Below are 21,040 nucleotides of genomic sequence, written 5' to 3'. Positions count from 1 at the left end.
CTATCAAAAAACAATACGATATACTTTAAGATATATGTTTTTACAAATTACCTTTTATTGGATAATATACTGGGGCTCCAAATATAGCAATAATTATAACTATAGTATAAAATCGTAGATCGACTTTTAAGTAGACTTTTAAGAGGACTCTAAAAAATATATGTTGAATACGCAATTATTTTTATTACATTTTAGTGCATATTTTTTTTTTTGCTTATTCTTATTTCTTATTATTTTTGTTAAAATTTTTATTTATTTATTAAGTACTGTTATATGCCTCGCTAGAGAGCTCCGATAGGAACCGCGTCCGATTGCTGCTAAATTCAAAGTGGCTAAAATAAATTAGCCAATACATGTGGTAAAACTTAATGACAAAAAAAAAAAATTATTGTGGGTTATCTTTAAGAGATAGACACATACCATCGCGGAGCTTTTTGTAGATAATTTTGAGGTGTACAATTCTGTAGTACATTATTTTGGTCTATCTCATAGTATTCAGCCAGTGTTTGCAATATATGCGCAAAAATTCTTTTTACGACATCACATTAGAAACCTCTAAAATTATCAGTGTTCATCTACTATATTGTCCACGTATTATATATACAAAATCATTCTCTTCAAATCACTCACTCATACTATGCAGTGATAACAAATAGGTACAGCATACACAGTTTTCATTTCTGAGGAAATACAAACCGCTATGTCCCTGCGTCTTAAAACTGTAATATCTTCGAATATATTAATTGAAACTACATGCTGTAAAGGGCCATATTGATCTATATCTAATGCACAGTTTATTTAAGGTACTTAAATGGATAAGGATTAATGCTATATTGCTTAAAATCGCTTCGAAAATAAGCCATTTCTTCCCGTAAAAATAAAAGTTAAAAAAATGTTTATTGTGGGTTATCTTTAAGAGATAGGCATATACCATCGCGGACTTTTTTGTAGACATTTATGTGGTGTACAATTTTGTAGTACATTATTTTGATCTATCTAGTAGGGTTCAGCCAGCGTTTACAATGTAAGCGCATAAAAGATTAAAAATTTACGACATTACATGAGAACTTTTAAAATTATCAGTGTTACTTAACTATATTGTCTTTGTATTATATATAAAAACCTTCCTTTTGAATCACTCTATCTATTAAAAAACCGCATCAAAATCCGTTGCGTAGTTTTAAAGATTAAAGCGTACAAAGGGACATAGAACATAGGACAGAAAAAGTGACTTTGTTTTATACTATGTAAAGATATAAGATAGTGTTACTGATCATGTAAGATTATATTGTCAACTGCTGCTATTCAAATATGATTATAAATTCTTTGAAAAAAGAGGGCTCGGTTATTGATACGGTTCATTTGAGTAAGGAACACAATTTTAGAACTTAAAAAATGCATTTGCATTGCGTTTACATAATATACTATTAACAAATCATTTTCTCTGTTATAAATAATTTTGTTTATATTAACTTGATGTATATGTACATAATTTAACATCAAATACATAACATTAATATTATTATGATGAGTAATTTTTTGTTTGTGTTGGTTGATTTCGGATTAATATAAAAGTTTAAAAATTTATCTTTTTTGTTGATCTAGTTGTATATAAAACTGCAGATTAAAGGTTACTTCGTTTTTTCCTTGGTTTTGCACACAAACTCACTCGTGTCGGATTTTCTATCCCATCGGATTATAAGAGAGAGGGCGCACTTTTGTTAGCGTGTTCATTTGTGCCTATTTAATATCCGGAGGGCCTGATAGCTCTGATAGCCTGGGCAGGCCTAATGGCCTAATATAATAAACCGTTCAATCGTAGTATGAATTTGCACACTACACTTGTTTTGCTATGATAACGTTACAATTAAAATAAAAACTTCCAGTAGCAAGTATCTCAGGAAATTGCCCACTGTATAATGACGATTATATACCTTTTTTCTTCGCATACTATGTTATCGTTATCGAAATCCATGTAAATAATATTTACAGATTAAACTCAACATTTTATACATTCTTTGAGTAACCACCTATATTACTTACTTAACCAAAATGTGTCAATTTTATTAGCTGCTCTGCGCAGTATTCTGTAGCACGACTCCTTCGCTCCTAAATAAAATAGGCTATGTAAGAAAAAACTTATCAGCTTTATACATTAATAAAGATAAAAAGGTACTAAAAACATAAAAAAGTTATCATGTATCGATATATTTCAGTATTACTAAAGTCAGTATAAAGTCATTTATTAATGGATGTCGGTATAGGTAGTTCGGAAATTTAGATGAGTCACTCGAATAAAAATGTTATGTAAACCAAATAAATAACTGAATCCCTGACATCAGAAGAGGATTCGGTCATTCCTAATACATACCTAAGAAATTTAAGACAAGTAAGAATTTTTAAATTGAAGGAATTGTTTAAGGGCTTTAAGGATGTTTGTCATGCGTTAAAACTAAAAGGCTTAAACGCGAAACGAAGACGCGAATTACGCGATGCTAGGCGTTTTAGTGCGAGATACAATTTTAGTTTTATCCGTACGAAGCCGTGAATATTGTATAATTGTTGATACTTATGTGTGCTCAGTTACATTTAATATTTTTTGTTCTCAGTAATATAGTGTAATTACGAATTACACTGAGAATTACACTGAGAATAGAGATTCGTTAACTGTAGAAACAGGAAAAAAATGGATGATACATAAGAATATTTATAAATACAAATTTTACAATAACGTTTATTAATAAATGGGTACTTACGGATTACGCGTAAACGTACGTTAACGCCACTGCAACAAAAATTCTGCGTATGCACCAATATACCCCATATTGGCGCAGGTTATGTTAGTAGCCTAAATCTTAGTTAACCTAATCTAAAATGCTCTGAAATATTGACAAAAATAAATATTGTAATTCTAAATTAGTAACATAGGGATAAGATCGTCAAGGACATATTGTGTCTCAGTTAATATAGCAGGTTTTGAGTCAATTTTACGCAATAAAATGTATGAATCTAAGCCGTCTAGCAAAGTTATGAAAAGAAACCACAACAAACATTGTTGTAATCAGGGACCAATTCTCTACCATGTTTACGTACAACACTTTTACTACCCATTTATTTGAGTAGTGGCGTTAATATGTAGTACCAAAAATTGAGATATCTGACCACTAAATAAGTCTATGATGTGATATAATATGTACAATAAAAAATTACAACATTCGATCCTTCTAGATTGATGTTTGTTTAGCTATCACTCATTTGTACACCACTCCTTTTTCTTGTAAAGTTTGGTCATTAGTTTCTTATCTATGACATTTTATTCCGGTTTATAGGCTTTTGTTCGTGCCCACGCTGATATAATATTCATGTATTTAAATAAAAAAATAATATATATTATTGAATGTATTGAACGCATTATATTTTAAGATATATTCAGTATTTCTCAGCGAATATTTCAAATATGCAAAGTCTGTGGAATAGAAGCAAGATTAGGAGAAATTGTTTTGAACCATACATTATGAAAAAACTAATCGTAGATCAACAAATAATTTGATAAAATGTATAAATAGATTTAGTATCGCGCGATATGTGTTTGGTTTAATACTGATTGTATTATAATCGTTATTATTATTTATTATTAAAAAAGAAGTACATTAGACTTCTAAAGCTTGTGTTTTAATAACCTTCCTTCCAGTTCCTTTATACATATATTTATCATATTATATCATATCATATTTATAATATTTATTTATCATATTTATAATATTTATTATAATAATCTAATTAGATTGATAAGCAAGATCTTTCTAATAGATCTTTAAATTGCACACTCAAAATCAGTATTATCAACGCTATTTTTTTAGTAAATCGGGTTGTAGTTTTTAGGTAAACACCGTGTAACTGTTTTCGAAGATAATTTAAGTAAAAAACTGTAAATATTATACAATATATTTATTGATCGTTTGAGGAGCCGATACGAATTGTTGGCTTAAATCCTTTGTCATCGGCTGTGTAGGAGACGACGTATTGCAGCCCATCGGGAGCTACATACGAGTATGTGCCTTTCACTCCGATGCCCTGGTGATCTCCCACAGTGATTAGCTCTGCTTCCTCCTTACGTGACACGCCGTCACTCGTCTGAAACCTGAACAAAGATTACGTAATGTAAATTTTAATATTAACAATGAAGTTATCTAAGACATTTTTTACGTAACTTATGTATAAACGAACTAATTGTATAACAATATATATATTATATGTGACGAAATATTTTAAGAGAACCTAGACGGTATAGATTAGGTGAATCTTAACCGAGGATTGTCGGTTCTAAAGCTCAATTTTTATCTGGTTAAATGCGTTTATGATTATCAGAAGCAAAGGAACTAGTTGATGCGAAAAGTCGTGTCGGATTTGCATAGTGGATTTCAATTTTTTAATATACGTGAAGGCGGGGCCGTATTACGTTGGCTGTAGGATATTTACAATTTATTAGTTTATACTTTTAAATGTAGCAAGACCATATAATTTGAATAATTTAGAAATAAAGTTATAAAAAAAACATTGCTATCTTTTTATTGTTATTTCAATTTATGAATTTAAATATTATAGCGTGATGCTTATTATTCAAATTTAATCGTTTCTGATATTTGTTTTTGCTTAAAATGAGGCTTTATTAACTTTAAGGCGAGCTATTTCTTTATTGATACTTATCGTCCTCACATGTAAATTCAAATTATTTAAATCAACCACTTAAATTTCGTTATTGTAATATATATCGAAGTGATAGGATTGTTAGTACATAGAAGCTTATATGTGAGTTCTGCTAATATACATTTAGAAAACTAATAATCATATACTAGGAATTATAAAACACGATATTAGCTATTATATCCAAATACAGTAATGTATGTATACAATATGTATATTAGTTGTACTTACTCAAAGTCATAGCCATTTTGTCTAACGATTGTCTTTTCGGTGATTATATGAGCTGGTGGAGGTGTGCTGGCGTCCTGAGCTGCCAACATTGCTAAAGCTGACGCAAGAATACAGAGTCTCTGAAAATATAAAACTTATTACTTTTTAAGTCCAGTGGTTATAATCAATCCCAGGTATAATCTTTACTAAGATGGTTATCTGTAGAATATGAAATATTATACAAATATTTAGAAAACAAAAATACTTGATTTAAATAAAATACATTTATTATAATAAAACTTAGCTACTTCTCGAATTATTTCAAATTGAAAATAATCTTTTAATACCACTGGACATAAAAGAGTTTCATAATTTACTACGTTCCCAAATAAGTAGATCAGTAACATGATTTTTAAAAAAAATCCACGGCGTGCGTCCGCCGTTCATGCTGGCGAATTTTTAATAAACATTTGTTCATCCTTTAAATTACCCTTCGGGGAAACATTAGGATGAAATCTCCCTAATATATATTATACCTGTAAACCGGGTTCATTACATAAAACGGAATATAAAGTAAACTTACCAAAGCGATCATCTTGGGTGGAGGTTGTTGGGTAGATACTGTGTAAATGATATTGATCGTCAAAAAAATTGTTCTTAAATACAGACTTTGTTTGCTGAAGTTACAGCAAGTGACCGAATATATATATTGGAAGTTAAATTAGTAGACGAGGTGATAACATGAAAATGATGAAATGTGACGTCTGACGTCAATTAGGTACCACATCGGCTGAGTCAAACACAAGGACTCTTGCAAAATTTCAGTTTTTAAATAATTTCAATTGTAAATGTGAAAGAAATGTATATTCTTCTGATATATTAATAGTGTTAGTTACAAGTATTTTACACAAATACTAAAATCCAATTAATCATACTGATAATACAACTTGTGTAGAATGTCTTAATATGTCATCATTTATATACACCTAAATACTTATATACTAATAACATTATTTAAAGTAAGTAACAACTTTTCAGTATTTCTCTTGCAAGTTGGTAGCACAAAAGATAATAGACGTGAAACTAAGTGGATATCCCATTTTCTAGTTAGTGTCGGCACTACTTTTCATGTGCTTAATGAGATAGGCAAATAACAATTTGTTTGTTTAAGTGTAATTATTTTAATTTAATTTACCAATAAAAAAATTAAACGGTCATATTTAAATACACCATAAACAAGGCATATAAAAATGCACACTTATTAAACTGATAAAAATGAGTGGAGTTTTTAGCCGTGTGTATAATCATCAATTAGTCATGATTGATGACAAAATAGTAACAACAAAATTACTATAAATCACTTTTTCTCTGTAAAATCTTTATTCCGATAATTTTAAATTGAAATTTGTCTAGGGCGCCTCGTAAAAGTAGGTAATTTATTTTAATCAATTGATTGAGTGATTGACGTAGAGATTTTGTTATTATAACTAATTTACAACTTATAATGCATCCGTGATAAATATAAATAAGGATGTTAAAACACGTCAATAACTTAATAATTTAGTTTAATAAATAAATAAAAGACAACCAAATAAATTATGACATCATATCCAGTCTCGTTCAAGCTCGTTTTTTCGATAATCTATGATATTTTCTTTATGATAGTTCGATACCCTCTTCTTCCGGCTTTGTACGTCATTTCGTATTGGTTTCCTTTTTCATCGTACCAACGGACAGCCCCTAACACGTCCAGAGCTTGGGCTCCATTTCCGGTATCTATCATGTTCCCTTCCTCTGTCCTTGAAGAGCCATCGCTGCTGTTATAGCTGGAATATATCAAATTAATAAAAAACTTTAATAAAAAAAATATTTACAATAAAGGTACACCACAAAGTAATAAAAAAAAATACAGACGAATTGGTAACCTCCTCCTTTTTGAAGTCGGTTGAAAAAGAAATAACTAAATGAACGGATAGGTAGCTATTTAACGGAATTTTTACAAAATGTTACAGTAGGTACCTAATATACTTATTATCAACGATGATGATGGATGATGGTTTTCCAAAGCATAAATGATTTGCAAAGATGTCTCTTATAGCAGGGGAATTTCAAATTCTAAGTATAAACTTGATAGTTTGTGGTGGAGAAATATGACACCTCAAAAATGTGTTTATTAAAAAAATTAGATGATTGTAATTCTAATTAAAAATAAATGTTACGGATAATATATAATTTGTATGCTATGAACGTATTATAAATTGTCAAACTAGGCACGAAAGTTTAATTATTCATGTCCTTACGCAATGGGAGTAGATAAATAGAGGATATAAAAATCTCCTTGGGTTTATCCCAATACAATTTCTAAAGTTCATTGAAATGTTTGAAAAAAATATATGATAAATTATTCATATTTTAACTGTATTATTCTAGAAAGATAAGAAGTTTCATTAGTTGTAGTTTTCGAAAATCATAGAAATACAAACAAAAATGTATGTTTAAAAATATACTATATTATTATTATAAAATATACACAATTTATTTTTACGAATTACGTAAAAGGATTTTCCCATACATGTGTAATGTATATATGCACAAAAGATTTATTTACAACATGTATATTGCACTATTAAAACCGTCATTAAAATCACGATTATTAAAATGTGCGAAGCTATTATTATTTTATTATATAATGTTAAGATTGTAATATTAATATGTGATGTTCTTGAAGTAATATTTTATATCATCATAAATAATTGTATATATGAAAAATGTTAACACATACTAATAGAACACAAAAGGTTCAGTAAGATCTTGTGATCCTGCAGAACCTTTCGTGTGTATATCTCGTAATTGATATACATATAATTAAATAATTTAACGTTGACCATCATTTCAAATTGAGACTGCGGGTGCACTATTATTATTTATTGCATGCGCATCCATATTTATTAAAAAAAATACTACTAAAATTTATTGAACATAAAACTTTAAGAAAAATATCCAAATAAATAAAATGTCTTCTAAAATGTTGCCCGTGTACTATGTATATGTATTAAATAATGAACTATAAAAATAGTTATATGAAGAGTTTTGTAAAGGAGGAAGGTTATAATTATTCACTTTAATTTGACGGTGGGACTTTTTAAAATATATTCTTCTGTCTAACTAAAAATAATAATGCTTATGTAGTAAAAACAGTAACACTTCTATTATTGTTTTCAAAGACGGGCTATGTAAAGAATGGTTAATATATTTTTACATCACCATCGGTGGTGGTGACTACTTACTATCGGGTGGCCCATATTTGAAACAAACATGGGTTAGTAATCAATATAATTATACATAAATTAAAAAAAATCTTATTCAATTAGAAGCTCATTTCGCTTGCGTTCCAAACTTAACACAAACCATATGCCCATACTATAATCGCTACCGTTTTTTCTACTCGACATCTTAGATCCAGTATGAAAGCCGGTACAATAAAAAACTGGTTTTGTTTAAAACATTTCCTTTTAATTATCAAGTAGGAAACAATTTATTAATATTTTATTAACTGATGGCGTTGTCCTAAGATATACAGAGTCGGATTTAAAGGTCTGGAGGCCCTGGGGCGACAAAGCAGTGGAGGCCCTAGACCAACAGGAGCGTGGAGATCCTAATAATTATATCATGGATTAATGGATTAGCTTAAGGTTTTATTAATTTGAATCAGTAAGTATTTCTTGACTGGTATCGGTAACTTTTAAAATATTAAGTAGTAAGATTATTATAATTTGACTATAACTCGGTATTTGTTAACTCACTGAAAACTTTTGTGGCCCCCACTTATGTGGAGGCCCCAGGGCAGTTGCCCCGGTTGCCCTTCCCTAAATCCGGCCCTGAAGATATATCTAGTTAATGACCGGCATGGTTCGTAGAACCTTTTCAATTTTGTTTGACTATATATTATCCAATACGATATTGGTACGTCCCTTTTTATATATTGTTGGAACTACATCAAAAACTTATAAGACAATATCAACAATATCTGAAAAAACTTTTTAATCAATCAGATGAATGGTATAATAATATGGGACTAATCTCTCTTTAAATTTATTTGCATTTTTGTTTCTTTTCCTAAATATTCTAAGGATGTCCATAGCCAGTTTGTAAATGATTTCAATGACAAGAAAAAGAAATATAATGCGCTTAAAAAAGTATATACCTAATGTATTGATTAAAACCTACAACTGACATCATAATATTTTTGCATCTTATGTTTATTATATTTAAACAATGATGAGTCATAGTATCGGTCATTTTAGTTTGCATTTGTTTTATTTTGGTGCACGTATTATTTTTCGTAATATTTATTAATCACTCGACAGTATATACAAATAATTAAAAATCTTGAAAAGCATAAAAGATTGCAACACAATAGGACAGAAGTAAATTCAAAATAAAAATTTCAGTAATTATGAATTAAACGAATCAACCTCAAATTTGGAAGGTTTTAATTTAAAAAAAAAAATCGTTAAACTTTTATCACTATTATTATGTACAACAGTTTTACAATAGTTTCAATGTAATAAGGCATGATGGGACGCGTGAAGATGACTATCTTCTGAATATTAAACATACTGGTTTATAAATAATAATTTCGGACAAGAATTTTTATTTGTTTCGTAGTGCATGAAAGTTATTCCGATTTTTCCATAGTCAGGTATTAGTTTTCAAACTTAATTCTCTCTCTCTCTTCAAAAGGAGAGGGGAGAAAAATAGATTAAGATTCTATAAAAGGATATTCAAAATCCAAAAGAGCGTTCAACTTATATGTGTAATAGTTAATTACAGCAAGAAATTCGAAGTTAGATTTTATCCTTGACCATACATAAAAGTATAGTTAAATAACAACCTGTAAATATCAACTAAGGCCTCTACTTGAGGAGAAGATTTTAATTTATATATAATTTAGAATTGGAACCTTTAACCCACCACCTTCTGATAAGCTTTACGCCTTCTAACCACTGGACCTAGACACGTCTTTTTCCTACAAGTTTCTGTGTGTTAATTGGTAATGTGCATATTTTATAATTAATCTCGCTATTAAAATCGCGAGTATTAGGTTTGGAAAGTGTCACATATATCATCGATTGGGGGCGAAACAGATAAAGGTTCTATAAAAGGATATTCGAAACCCAAACGGGCATTCAACTTAAATGCGTAACACATAATTCAAGTTCCAAGTTTTTCTGGTGACGTGACGGCTTCGTTCTACTTTTTATAACGCCATTGTCGCTTGCAGGTTCATTAAGCCTTTTAAGGTTCGTAACATTTAAAAGTTTGACATGACGAGAAAAAGAAGCCTGTGGTGTAAGTAGCTGACTAATTTGTCCACTGTTTTATCTTCGATTGTATTCATATTAACCGTTGTGTCTGAAAAACCTGACAATGCAATTAATGAGGTTGCAATATTCTTAATTATTTCTACACCTTAACGACATATTATTCATTGTTTCTCAACAGATGATTTATTTATTTAATATAGGATTACTGAAGCAATTATTTTTAAATTTATTTATATTTTATAAAATACTTTACAGGGTTTGTTTATTATTTTTATAATTTTCAAAAACCAGTAGAATACTATAATTACTTATATAGTTCAATAAAATTTTTCGTCTTCGACACAAAAATCATAAGTATTCAAAAAGTATCCGTTTATAATTAATTCTACATATAATCAAAATAATATTATTGGGAGATATAAAGGGGCTTGCTAGTAAGTCTAATATTGAAAATATTAGACTTACTAGTTCTAATTTTAAACAAAATACACGAATGTAAGTCTTGTATTACGGACAGCAACAAGTATGTAAATGTTCCTGCGGTAAATGTTAAATATTATTACGTACTGCGATGCAAGCTTGGGGATAAACATATGGCAGATTTACATCCAACACGTGCAGCCTAACCGAATAAAAGATAAACAATAGATATATGAAAATGATGGTCTCGAATTTACAATCTTTTCTTGATCACGAAGCCTATTCGACTGTAGGCCAAGTACACTATATATGTACATAGATTACACGTACAGTATAAGCTTTCGCTTATAGGTACTTGTATTATTAGCATGTCACGTATCCGGATAATAAGGCTATTACCAATTGTTCACATAAGTGCGATGTTGTAGAGAATAGATGTATATTTACATAATCATGACATGCCGTCAGGTTTGTATCGTAAAAACTACACATAAGCCAAAGTCAGCCGTGCTATAACTGAATAAAAGTATAATGAGCTTTCTTTTTAAAAACTATTATGAATGTGTAGTAGATTAATTTCAGTGACCTTTAGGTTTATCTATTTTATGAAGGTACCCAAGCATGCAAGTATTCCTTAATCATAGTAGGGAATAAGGAACAAGATTGCTTGTCTATCTGGGAGCAGCTGTTACTCCTGAATAAGGTCCTAAACTATTTTAATATATATTTTTATTACGACTTCGTGATGAGGTAACAAACAGACAGAATATTAAAGTTTTACTATATGAGAAATTCATAACATATTAATACGTCTTATTGCCTGACCGCTCTTGCTTAATGATGCAATAATTTGACTTTATATGATCCGAAGGTGTCTCACCTAAGTAGTAGTTCTGTGTAATCTTCAAATCTAACATCATTGTATAAGATTTACAATTTGATTATGATAAAATACTTCGCGCATACCCCGAATGCGTCATTGTTTTTAAATTTAATTGGATATCTTTATTAGAATTGTAATTAGATAAAAACAGAATGTGTATACTCCGAGGTCAAGGAACGTAAAATATATTTGGAGACGGATATACGCTTTAAATGTGTTGCGTGCATTATAAAACGAATACACACATACAGGAACGTGGGAGGACAGGTTGGTGTCCAGTAATCGCGATAACGTACATTAGATACATCCAATTAAACCAATTAACTAAACCGTTATCATCGATTTTTAAACGATAAATACTTGAATATCCCGAAAATTTAATTAACGGTTTAACTGGATAATCTGAGAGAGCAAATTATTAAAAATATCTGCGTTTCGGTAAATCAATTAACAGGTGATTGTTATGTTATTTTTTGGCTTTCTCTTTGGTTGATATCAAATATTTTTTACTGTAGGACGTATTTATATTGTTTCTTAATATCCAGACAGAATTATAGCCATATATTGAGAAATATTATTGATAAATATGATCATTTCCTATTCGTCTCCAAAAATCTTTGATATAATTCGCTTAAAAAATGTTATCAATTATTTAATTATTTAAAATAGTATTTGAAATTTCTCATATTGTTTGATAATTATCATAATATGCATTTATAGCTTATGTTTTAGTTAAAACAAATTATAGCCGCTAAAAGAAACATAAATGATATAATATGATTGGAAAATACTGTTAAACGTATGCGAGACCCGAGAGTTATTTTTGGAAAAAATCTTGTAATCGATACTCGTGCAGAAAGAACTGTTATTAAATATCTTTCAATCAGCTGTAATCATTCAAACTTATAGCAGAACTAAATAAAAAAAAAACTACAATTCTTGCTGGATTTAAGCCAATATTGTGCATAAATATATTTAATATAAAATAGTATATATTCTCAAAAAAATACAACAAATCTGATTCTGAAGCTTTGCTTTGCTAAGCTATAAATATTCAGAATAAATAAATAAAATATTAATTCAATATTTGAGTAATTTAAATCGATAAACACATCACTGGAAAAGCCCCGACATCGTGATTGATTGCTAGCAGCATTGTCTCTTTGAAATTATTTGGCATATACATAATTAGTTTAAGGAGCGAAATGTTTACAATGACCACAAGAGACAATTAGACAAGAACTGTAAGTGTCATATGTGAGTCACTTTTAAAATGCTAATTTTACATTAATGTGTTCATTGAAAACCAATGGTTCAATTTTCATTTAAGTAGTGATGCAATTGTATATTGTGACAAGGTTTAGCTTTTTGAATATTAAATTAGTACGAAGGCTGCATATGGTTAAAATATTTTTTATTGTATTCAAAGTTAATTCAGTCGTATTTCATAACATGCAAGCGAAGAAATAATCACGTTTATATATAACGGTAATCATCTTATTTATAATTTATATATAAGAGGTCTAAGGTTTCTGATTAATTTGTTGACACGAGTTTTTAAATTTTTTATATTATGTTTTATTCACATTTCTTAATGACAGTTTTTATCTACTAGATCAGATAAACATTAATCATTTCAAATGACGTTTTTTGTCAGCACATCCCTATAAGGTTCTAGAAACACGTATTTTGTTGTAATTAAGTTTTCGCTACGTAAGACTCAGGCGGTTTTTGACTCCTCTAGGAACCTTTGACTTTCCTATTAACAGGAATTGGAGCTATTTGTCTGCTATTACATTAATATTGTGCTTATAAAGTACGATAAGTTATTATGAAGTAGCACGTAAGCACGCAATTAGAATGATAACTTATACATTATAAATATCTGTGTTATGCATTATTATTTTACCGGCTAATGTATACCCTGATCGTAAGTGGTCACTACCGTGTATAGATATTGACGGCGTAAGAAATGTTTACCATTTCTTATATCTCTAAACTTGGAAGCTCAGATGCTATATACCTTGTGCCTGCATACACTGACTTAATCAATCTTCTAACCGGAACTCAACAAGACTAAGTATTACTTTTGGCGGTAGAATATCTGATGAGTGGGTTTATATGTAATCTATCGCGACGGATTTTTACAATACAAAAAAAGTAAATTTATTTATATATACATACACACGCACACAAATATTAATGATCATAAATGATTATTATAATCATTTACTTTTAGAATACTATGCTCGTTTACTCTTAAAATGCTTCTAACATACTTTCGTTAAATTGTTAAAAATAATAGCTTCGAAGTTTGAGTCGAATCTATTTTTTTTTTAACTTCTTTAACATCGAATTAATCTAAAATATTATAAATTTATATAAAATTATCATTAATAACAAAAGTACTTACTGGAAATTATAAGAATTTGGCATATTTGCTGTATCCATTTCATAGCTTACTACTTGAGGTCTGGGTTGGTTTTCGACGACCGGACTAGCAACAGATGTACCCACCGCAAGTAACACCACGACCTGAAAATACATTATGTATTATTTGTACATTTTATAAGTATCGACATCATGTACAATGTTTTTACTAGATGGTAAATTAAACCATCGTGCAAGTCATTTCTATTTGATAATTGAATAACAATTTATTTGAAGGTGTGGATATCATGACGACATTATTATTTTGGTAGGAAACCAGTTAGTAAGCATAGAAATATAATAAAGAATTCGACTTTAACGTCGTGGTAAAATAGTTGTATAATTGAATTATTTTTAACTTCTACTATTGTTACAAACACATCTAATCATTGTTAAATACGTGAAATCACTTAGAATATAATGTTACTTTTGTTACATCATATTATTGTAATCAGTGTACACATTGTGGAAGAACCAAATAAAATAAATACTCTAGTATATTAAGTTGAGTAATTATTAATAAAATGAATGCATTCGTCATAAGTGATTGAACATTGGGCATTTGACAAGAATTACTTTTGCGACATGCCTTTGAAAACATCGCGCAATCAGCTGGAAGGTCGTCGGATCTAAAGTTCAAAACACTGATGTCGAATCATTAAATACAATTGCAATTTGTATATTCATCACGTGACTTGACAGATTCCGCAACCACAGCTATAAACTTAAATAACTATTTATAAACAACTCAATAATTACCAGAATTAACCGCATCTTGAAATGTCCGGTGAGAGATGTTGCAGCTGATTTCCTGGACAGGCTATAGTCCGAATGTGCCAACGGTTTCGTAAGATCTCCTTATATATATAAAGAGTCCCCGATGTGCGCGTTGGCTGGCCGCATACAGAACGTGTGCCGAGCTCGGCTTGCACTGAAACTGAGCCAATTCTAGCTGACCATTAACTTGAGGTTGACACACGAATAGGCAGAGGATTAGCCGGCGCGTTACGTCACACCTCAAAGCAATGTATTTTGTACCAAACGAACAGATTTAATAAGAACCAATTGTAGATAAAGTTTTAAAGTAAATGTTTTCTCAAAATGCAAGGAAACGTGTTTTTAAGCGAACTGCTTTTGTGCAATGACGACTATTCTATAGAATATCTCTTTAAATCCGGGTGTTTACATGTTTGCTTTTATCGTGTAACAATATATTTGACTTTAATGTTATATGTACGACTGTAAGTAACAAATAATTACTGAAGGTGTTACTCACGATTTTCATTCACTTACGTATTTAAGATTAAAGCACGTACTACTTACTGTGTTTAAGTCGTGTGAATTTTGTAAAACTAAATATACCTTAATTAAAAAGTAAAACTTTCGTAAATGATAAAGAATTCAATGCTCTTAAGTAAAAAAAAATCGCTTAATTAATAAAACTTTAGGTAACTATCTTTATTTAACAGTTACTAAAATGGATATTAGATTGCCTGTATTTTAAAATGTCATTTTATTATTAATGATTTTTGATAAAATACAGTTAGAGAAGTTAGTGGATTTTATCATGGATATGGTTATTTATGCATTAGTACGTGTTTGTTTACGCATGATTAATGTTATACACATCGAAAAACACACAAATAGTAAATGGTTAGAATTTTCTATTTTATTCAATATGAAGGACATACAGATAGTTTCTTATTTAACGATGTGTCCGTGATTTGAATTAAAAAGGGCAACAGTACTTTCACGGAATGTCATAATGTTTAATAGCCCACATACTTTTCAAAACAAATGTGGGTAAGTGGACGCCGTAGCGTGTATGAGTCAGATATAAAGATATAAAGCGAACACGTTTTGACAATACACAGTAACCCAGCTTCGAAGCGGATCAAGAAATTGCATTTTAGGCACTACAGGTTATATTCATAGCTGAGATTGTCCAGTAGTTCGAACACGTGATCTTAACCAAACATTACGGATTTTAATCACCGAACTCTTACGTCCTTAATTTGTGAACAATTCCTTTCGTACTCCGTGGTGAAGCATGCATGCTTTGGATGGAAATGCAATGCTCACTGAAACACGTGGTTCTAAACCTACTTCTCAAAAAAGAGAGTAGGCTTAAACCCAGTCCTTGGGAATTTACATGATGTTACTACACAGTAACTGTATCGTAGAATTTATAGCAGTATATTTGGGATTGTTTTTATTGCTATTGACGAGAGTGGAAAGATCTAGCGCAGCTAGTAAGCTAAGATCCTTTTAGAAGTCTTTGCCCATATGCATGTCTTTTGACTAATTTCATATATCGCGACCTTAAGGATATATCAATATCCTCATACTATTAGATTCCTTGCCGATATTTTAAAAAATAATATTTGTATTTTAAATGGCAATGTTATATGTAAAGAGGATGAGATATGTTGTACCAAAGTATTTACAAAACAACACATTATATTAGATGGTGATTAATCAAACAACTTCCATAATATAGGACAACGAAGTTTACAAATTCGTACAAAATTGACAGTAAATGTAAATTTTATGTAAATATTTACTTTCCACTATAATGGAATATATTGGAAAGTATCCAATGGGCTTAATATGTACCTTCTTTATCTTCCGTACAAAATTACAAATGAGAAAGTTTTTATATTTGGATGTTTGAATCACGTTTATCAGAGCTTTGGTTTACTTCTTCAATGGTGGTCGAACATGTTCCCAGTATACAATCACCACCATTGTGGGATTTTTCACTCGTAATTTTGAATTTTTATTCAGCAGCGGCTTTGCCCTCGGCTTTTGCACAGGTGTTGGGTTTGGTTTGGTTGCAAATTTTTCTTTTCACAAAGTAATAAGTCGACGATAACTTCTTATAAAGTTTTACGATGATCGATGTTTTATAAAATCAAAGAATTGGTTAGCTCAAAGACTTAATCTTTCGTAACATGTGTTTATAAAAATATGGGTAAAATGCTTTTTTTATAAAAACCTAACCAGTGCTTTTAAGTTGAAAGTGCTTAATATTGATAATGTCAATATATGCTCCATAAAAAGCATTAAGGCTAAGGTCGCACTCAATGATATTCTAATAAACAGATATGTTATACCCATACTCAGGGCCGTATTTAGGGGAGGGCAACCGGGGCAACTGCCCTTGGGACCTCCACATGAGGGGGCCACGTCAGTTTTCAGCGAGTTAACAAATACCGAGATATAGTAATGTTACTACTTAATATTTTAAAAGTTACCGATAAAAGTAAATAAATCATAGTTGACTGATTAAAATAAAAAAAATCTAATTAATTCATAATAATATGATTATTAGGGTATTCACGCTTCTGTTTGTCTAGGGCCCCCAGTGCTTTGTGGCCCGGGAGCCTCCAGACCTTGAAATCCGACTCTATCCATACTAAACAACAGAACAAAAAAGTGTGCCGTGCCGGGGACCGTTTATTTTACTTTTAGTTACAAGTAAAAAGGATAGCTTGATAAAAACAATAAATAAAAGGGATAACTAGATGTTTTAATTACGCAAAACGTATTACTACATAATTATGATGTATTATAACGTATTACTGGCATAATTATGATGAAAACGACTAAAGGCAAATGTCCCAATTAGGACGTTTTCTAGTCTTCACTTTTTGCGCGTTAATGACATATCTGTTTCTAAAACATCATTGGTCGCACTGCTAAATCATTCCACATGCTTTTCTTTTTCAATGCTTTTCTTTTATTGGACCGTTATTCAAAGGTAAAAGAATGTAATTAATAGCAGTGCATGAGCAGTGAGCACGTAATTGATGAAATTTTTTTTAATCGGTTGGCCACATTATATTTTTCACTTAACAATAAATGTGCGCGAACTAAATCTGCAACCCATTGATTCTTTGTATTTTTATTTTATTTTATTTCTTTAATTTGGTTCTTCAACAATGATTATAATAATAAAATATAACAAAAGTAAAATTATATTCTAAGTGTCACAATAAGTTAAGAAAATTATGAGTATGAATTCACATTGTTTTTCAGCAAGAATTTTATATCGCTAGGACTTGTGTATTCATATGATTGCGAGAGTTACAGAAATGTAAAAATAAATTGATACAGTTTTTTTTTGCAGTGAAGACCAGTTCTTAAAGTTTTACTTATTCTATGTTACTAAAGCGATAATTTATTTTCATAAAATTAGTCGTCGCTGTACCTAAATCAATATAAATTGAATACTTTTTAATTCGAGTCTTAGTTTTCGTGGGAAACATGGTACAAATATAATTAGACTTGGGATAAAAGTGATATTATTTAATTTATCATTTATTTACTTTAAGGTAAAGGAGTCCATCCATCTCAGCCATAAGATTAATTTAATTATTCTTAAGGCTGAGATGGATTGTAGTTGGTTTTAAATTTAAATTATATTTCTGCTGTATTGAATCTTTTAGATTTCGTAAGTCTCTGGTGCCCTTTTGGTTTTATTTTTATATAAATAAAATAATATCACGGTACTTATTTCACAGTAGAATGCGCAAGCGATCCCGTGATACCACCCTGTAACAATAAAGTAAAAAACGGAGTGATATCGCTAGTTTTTTATTGCGTATTCCGGTGCCTTCAGCGTCGGCGAGCCCCACATACCCATCCACAGCATACAACATTATGTGGGGAAACGCGCAATGTGTATTTCCAGAGAAAAAAAAACACGGTACCTTCTTATGAAAAAATAAACCATTTTTTAACTAATTAAAAAAAATGTAAGACAATAAAAAACATGACATTGAAATTGGTCTTATTTATTCCAAGGTCAAAATTTATGTTATAAAAATAAATATTTCAATCAAATCAGTATAGAGCAATATTATACATAAAGAAAATAAATCTCACTGCACATAATATGTCAATGCACGCCCTAACTTATTTTTTATGAGTTTATTAAAATAACCTGTAATATTTATAAAACTACCGATTGGAACTGCAAAATGCATAAGACATTTACCATTCACAGGTAATAAGAAATGAAATATGATACTTGTATTTATAAGAATCAATACTGCGTGACAAATAAATTAAATTGAAATCGTTGGTTCTTTTTTAAATTAATTTACGTAAAATTTATTTTGCCGTATTTTCCGCCACTAATTTTTGATATATTTGAAAATTTAAGTTTTTTGTCGAGAAATTTTCAGGAATTAATAAGAAAATCGGTTTGAAAATTAGCTTCGCTTAAACTCCGTGACTAGCAAAGCACGCAAATTCCTACACCTGAACCCTTTTCGATGTTTTAGATTTGAGTGACATTATAGAGAGTGCTGTATTCGCTCAGACACTCGTGAATACATTTATACACTCAAATAAGCCGAGGCGATATCGAACAACAATCACTCTAAAAAAACATAACGTTATTTTATTGTATTCCAGTAGAAACTTTTTTAAGTTACTTTTTTATTTTAAAACAAATCACGCTATACAAACAAGCCAACTTCGTAACTGTATTTGCTTGCAATTATTATTTATATTTATTAAGGTGCGTGAATACTTGATAAAAATAAAACTTTTAACAAGGAATTTGGAGTCATACTTAAAAGGAATTTGCATCACTGTAATGTTTTACCACGGGTAATGTTCCAAGTGTTATCATGCGAAAAAATCGAAAACTTTCAAAGCATAATATTTTGTTGACGATGGCAAGAAATAAGGTTGTATTCAGAGCGCTTTTATGCAACTGCAAACATTCGGATAGAAGGTTCCGTGAAAACAGTTGAATATTTTCAGTACTAGTAATTTTTTAAAATATTTATTATGATGGTTATATTTTCTTATTACATATATTGTTTTAAGCATTATGTCTGAATAAATTGATCGAAAACAATAAATTAAAATATTTAAATATTTTCATGAAGGTAATGTTTTTGTTTTAAGGTATCACGATTTTAAATACATATGAATTATTATCTAATCCATTTTGGTTCGATTGAATTTACTATAACACTCTTATATAATTTTTAGTCCTCGACCCTCTGTCCATGTCATCGTATTCTGATGATCGACTATTCAAAAAAGTAAGAATTAAAAAAAAAAAAAAAAACAGTTTCAATAGAAACAACTAAAAATACAAAAAAAAATTTGTTTGTTGTTATATATTTATGGGAAAGAGGCGGTAGTATCGGTGCTTTAAATTATTGCTGACTAAAGTGTAATGTGAATGTCTCGTGTCTTATAAAAATAAACCAGCGTAAATTTACAATATTCTTTAAAATAAATACAGCAATTGTATTTCGATAACAAATTTTACGAATGATGTAGTAAGCGATAAATAAGATGTTATCAAAATTGGCTTATCATTTCCCATGTAAATGGGAGTGTGTTTTATATAACGCTACAAGAAAAAGGTGTTGGTGGACTTTACGACCGGCCGCGTATCCGTTTGACACTAGTATTGTACTTGGGACGGCTTTTACTGATAGGTCAGTTTCTCGCCATATTAATGTAATAGATGTGGTTGCGAGGCTTACAATACTGAAAGGTTAAGTGAGTTGGCTCTATTTAAACTATAAGGCTTAGATATAGACATGTCAAATATTATAAATGCAAATGTGAGTACTCAACCAATCTCCAAAACTTGCAATAAATATTTCGTAATAAATATACGTGTATATGCTTGTATGTACCTACACAATTATAGTTAGATATTTGGTTCTATTTTTTACTATTAAAACCTTAAATGGTAACGTATGATAATGGTAGATTTTAGAACTGAAATATAAATAAGTATTAGTTAAATTAGTTTCTAAACTAATCTTAATACATATTTGTATATATTTAGGGACTTTCTGTTAATGTTTGTTAAGTAAATAAATTACTATGAAATATTTAGTTTCAATAATTTTATTTGTAAGAAAAGGCGTTCGTGGGTTTTAATAAAATTATATTGTTAGTAGTTTATGACTGCAAGCTGCGTAACCCTATTTAACGCGTGTTTCAAAACGCATTTAGCCGGTTTTAGCATTTCACGCTGATTCGAATCATGCAAAACAAATACAACGTTTAGGATTCTGGTTTA

General features: G+C 29.9%; 2 protein-coding genes across 2 annotated transcripts; both read right to left on the bottom strand.

Annotated features, from left to right (window-relative positions):
• Positions 1 to 3,933: 3,933 nt before the first annotated feature.
• Positions 3,934 to 6,207, bottom strand: LOC124530695 (endocuticle structural glycoprotein SgAbd-5-like). Its single transcript, XM_047104949.1, has 3 exons — positions 5,498 to 6,207; positions 4,936 to 5,054; positions 3,934 to 4,141 (listed from the first exon to the last, which is right to left on the bottom strand). Exons 1-3 carry the CDS (start codon positions 5,507 to 5,509, stop codon positions 3,949 to 3,951), a joined length of 324 nt encoding a protein of 107 aa, XP_046960905.1. The 5' UTR covers positions 5,510 to 6,207; the 3' UTR covers positions 3,934 to 3,948.
• A 255-nt stretch (positions 6,208 to 6,462) lies between these two features.
• On the bottom strand, positions 6,463 to 14,992 carry LOC124530696 (larval cuticle protein 65Ab1-like). Its single transcript, XM_047104950.1, has 3 exons — positions 14,734 to 14,992; positions 13,958 to 14,079; positions 6,463 to 6,740 (listed from the first exon to the last, which is right to left on the bottom strand). The coding sequence occupies exons 1-3, from the start codon at positions 14,746 to 14,748 to the stop codon at positions 6,557 to 6,559; spliced, it is 321 nt and encodes a 106-aa protein (XP_046960906.1). The 5' UTR covers positions 14,749 to 14,992; the 3' UTR covers positions 6,463 to 6,556.
• Between the last annotated feature and the right edge of the window lie 6,048 nt (positions 14,993 to 21,040).

Source organism: Vanessa cardui, chromosome 6 (genome assembly GCF_905220365.1).
Source record: "Vanessa cardui chromosome 6, ilVanCard2.1, whole genome shotgun sequence".
Taxonomy (NCBI): domain Eukaryota; kingdom Metazoa; phylum Arthropoda; class Insecta; order Lepidoptera; family Nymphalidae; genus Vanessa; species Vanessa cardui.
This window is presented reverse-complemented; position numbering and strand designations above follow the sequence as displayed.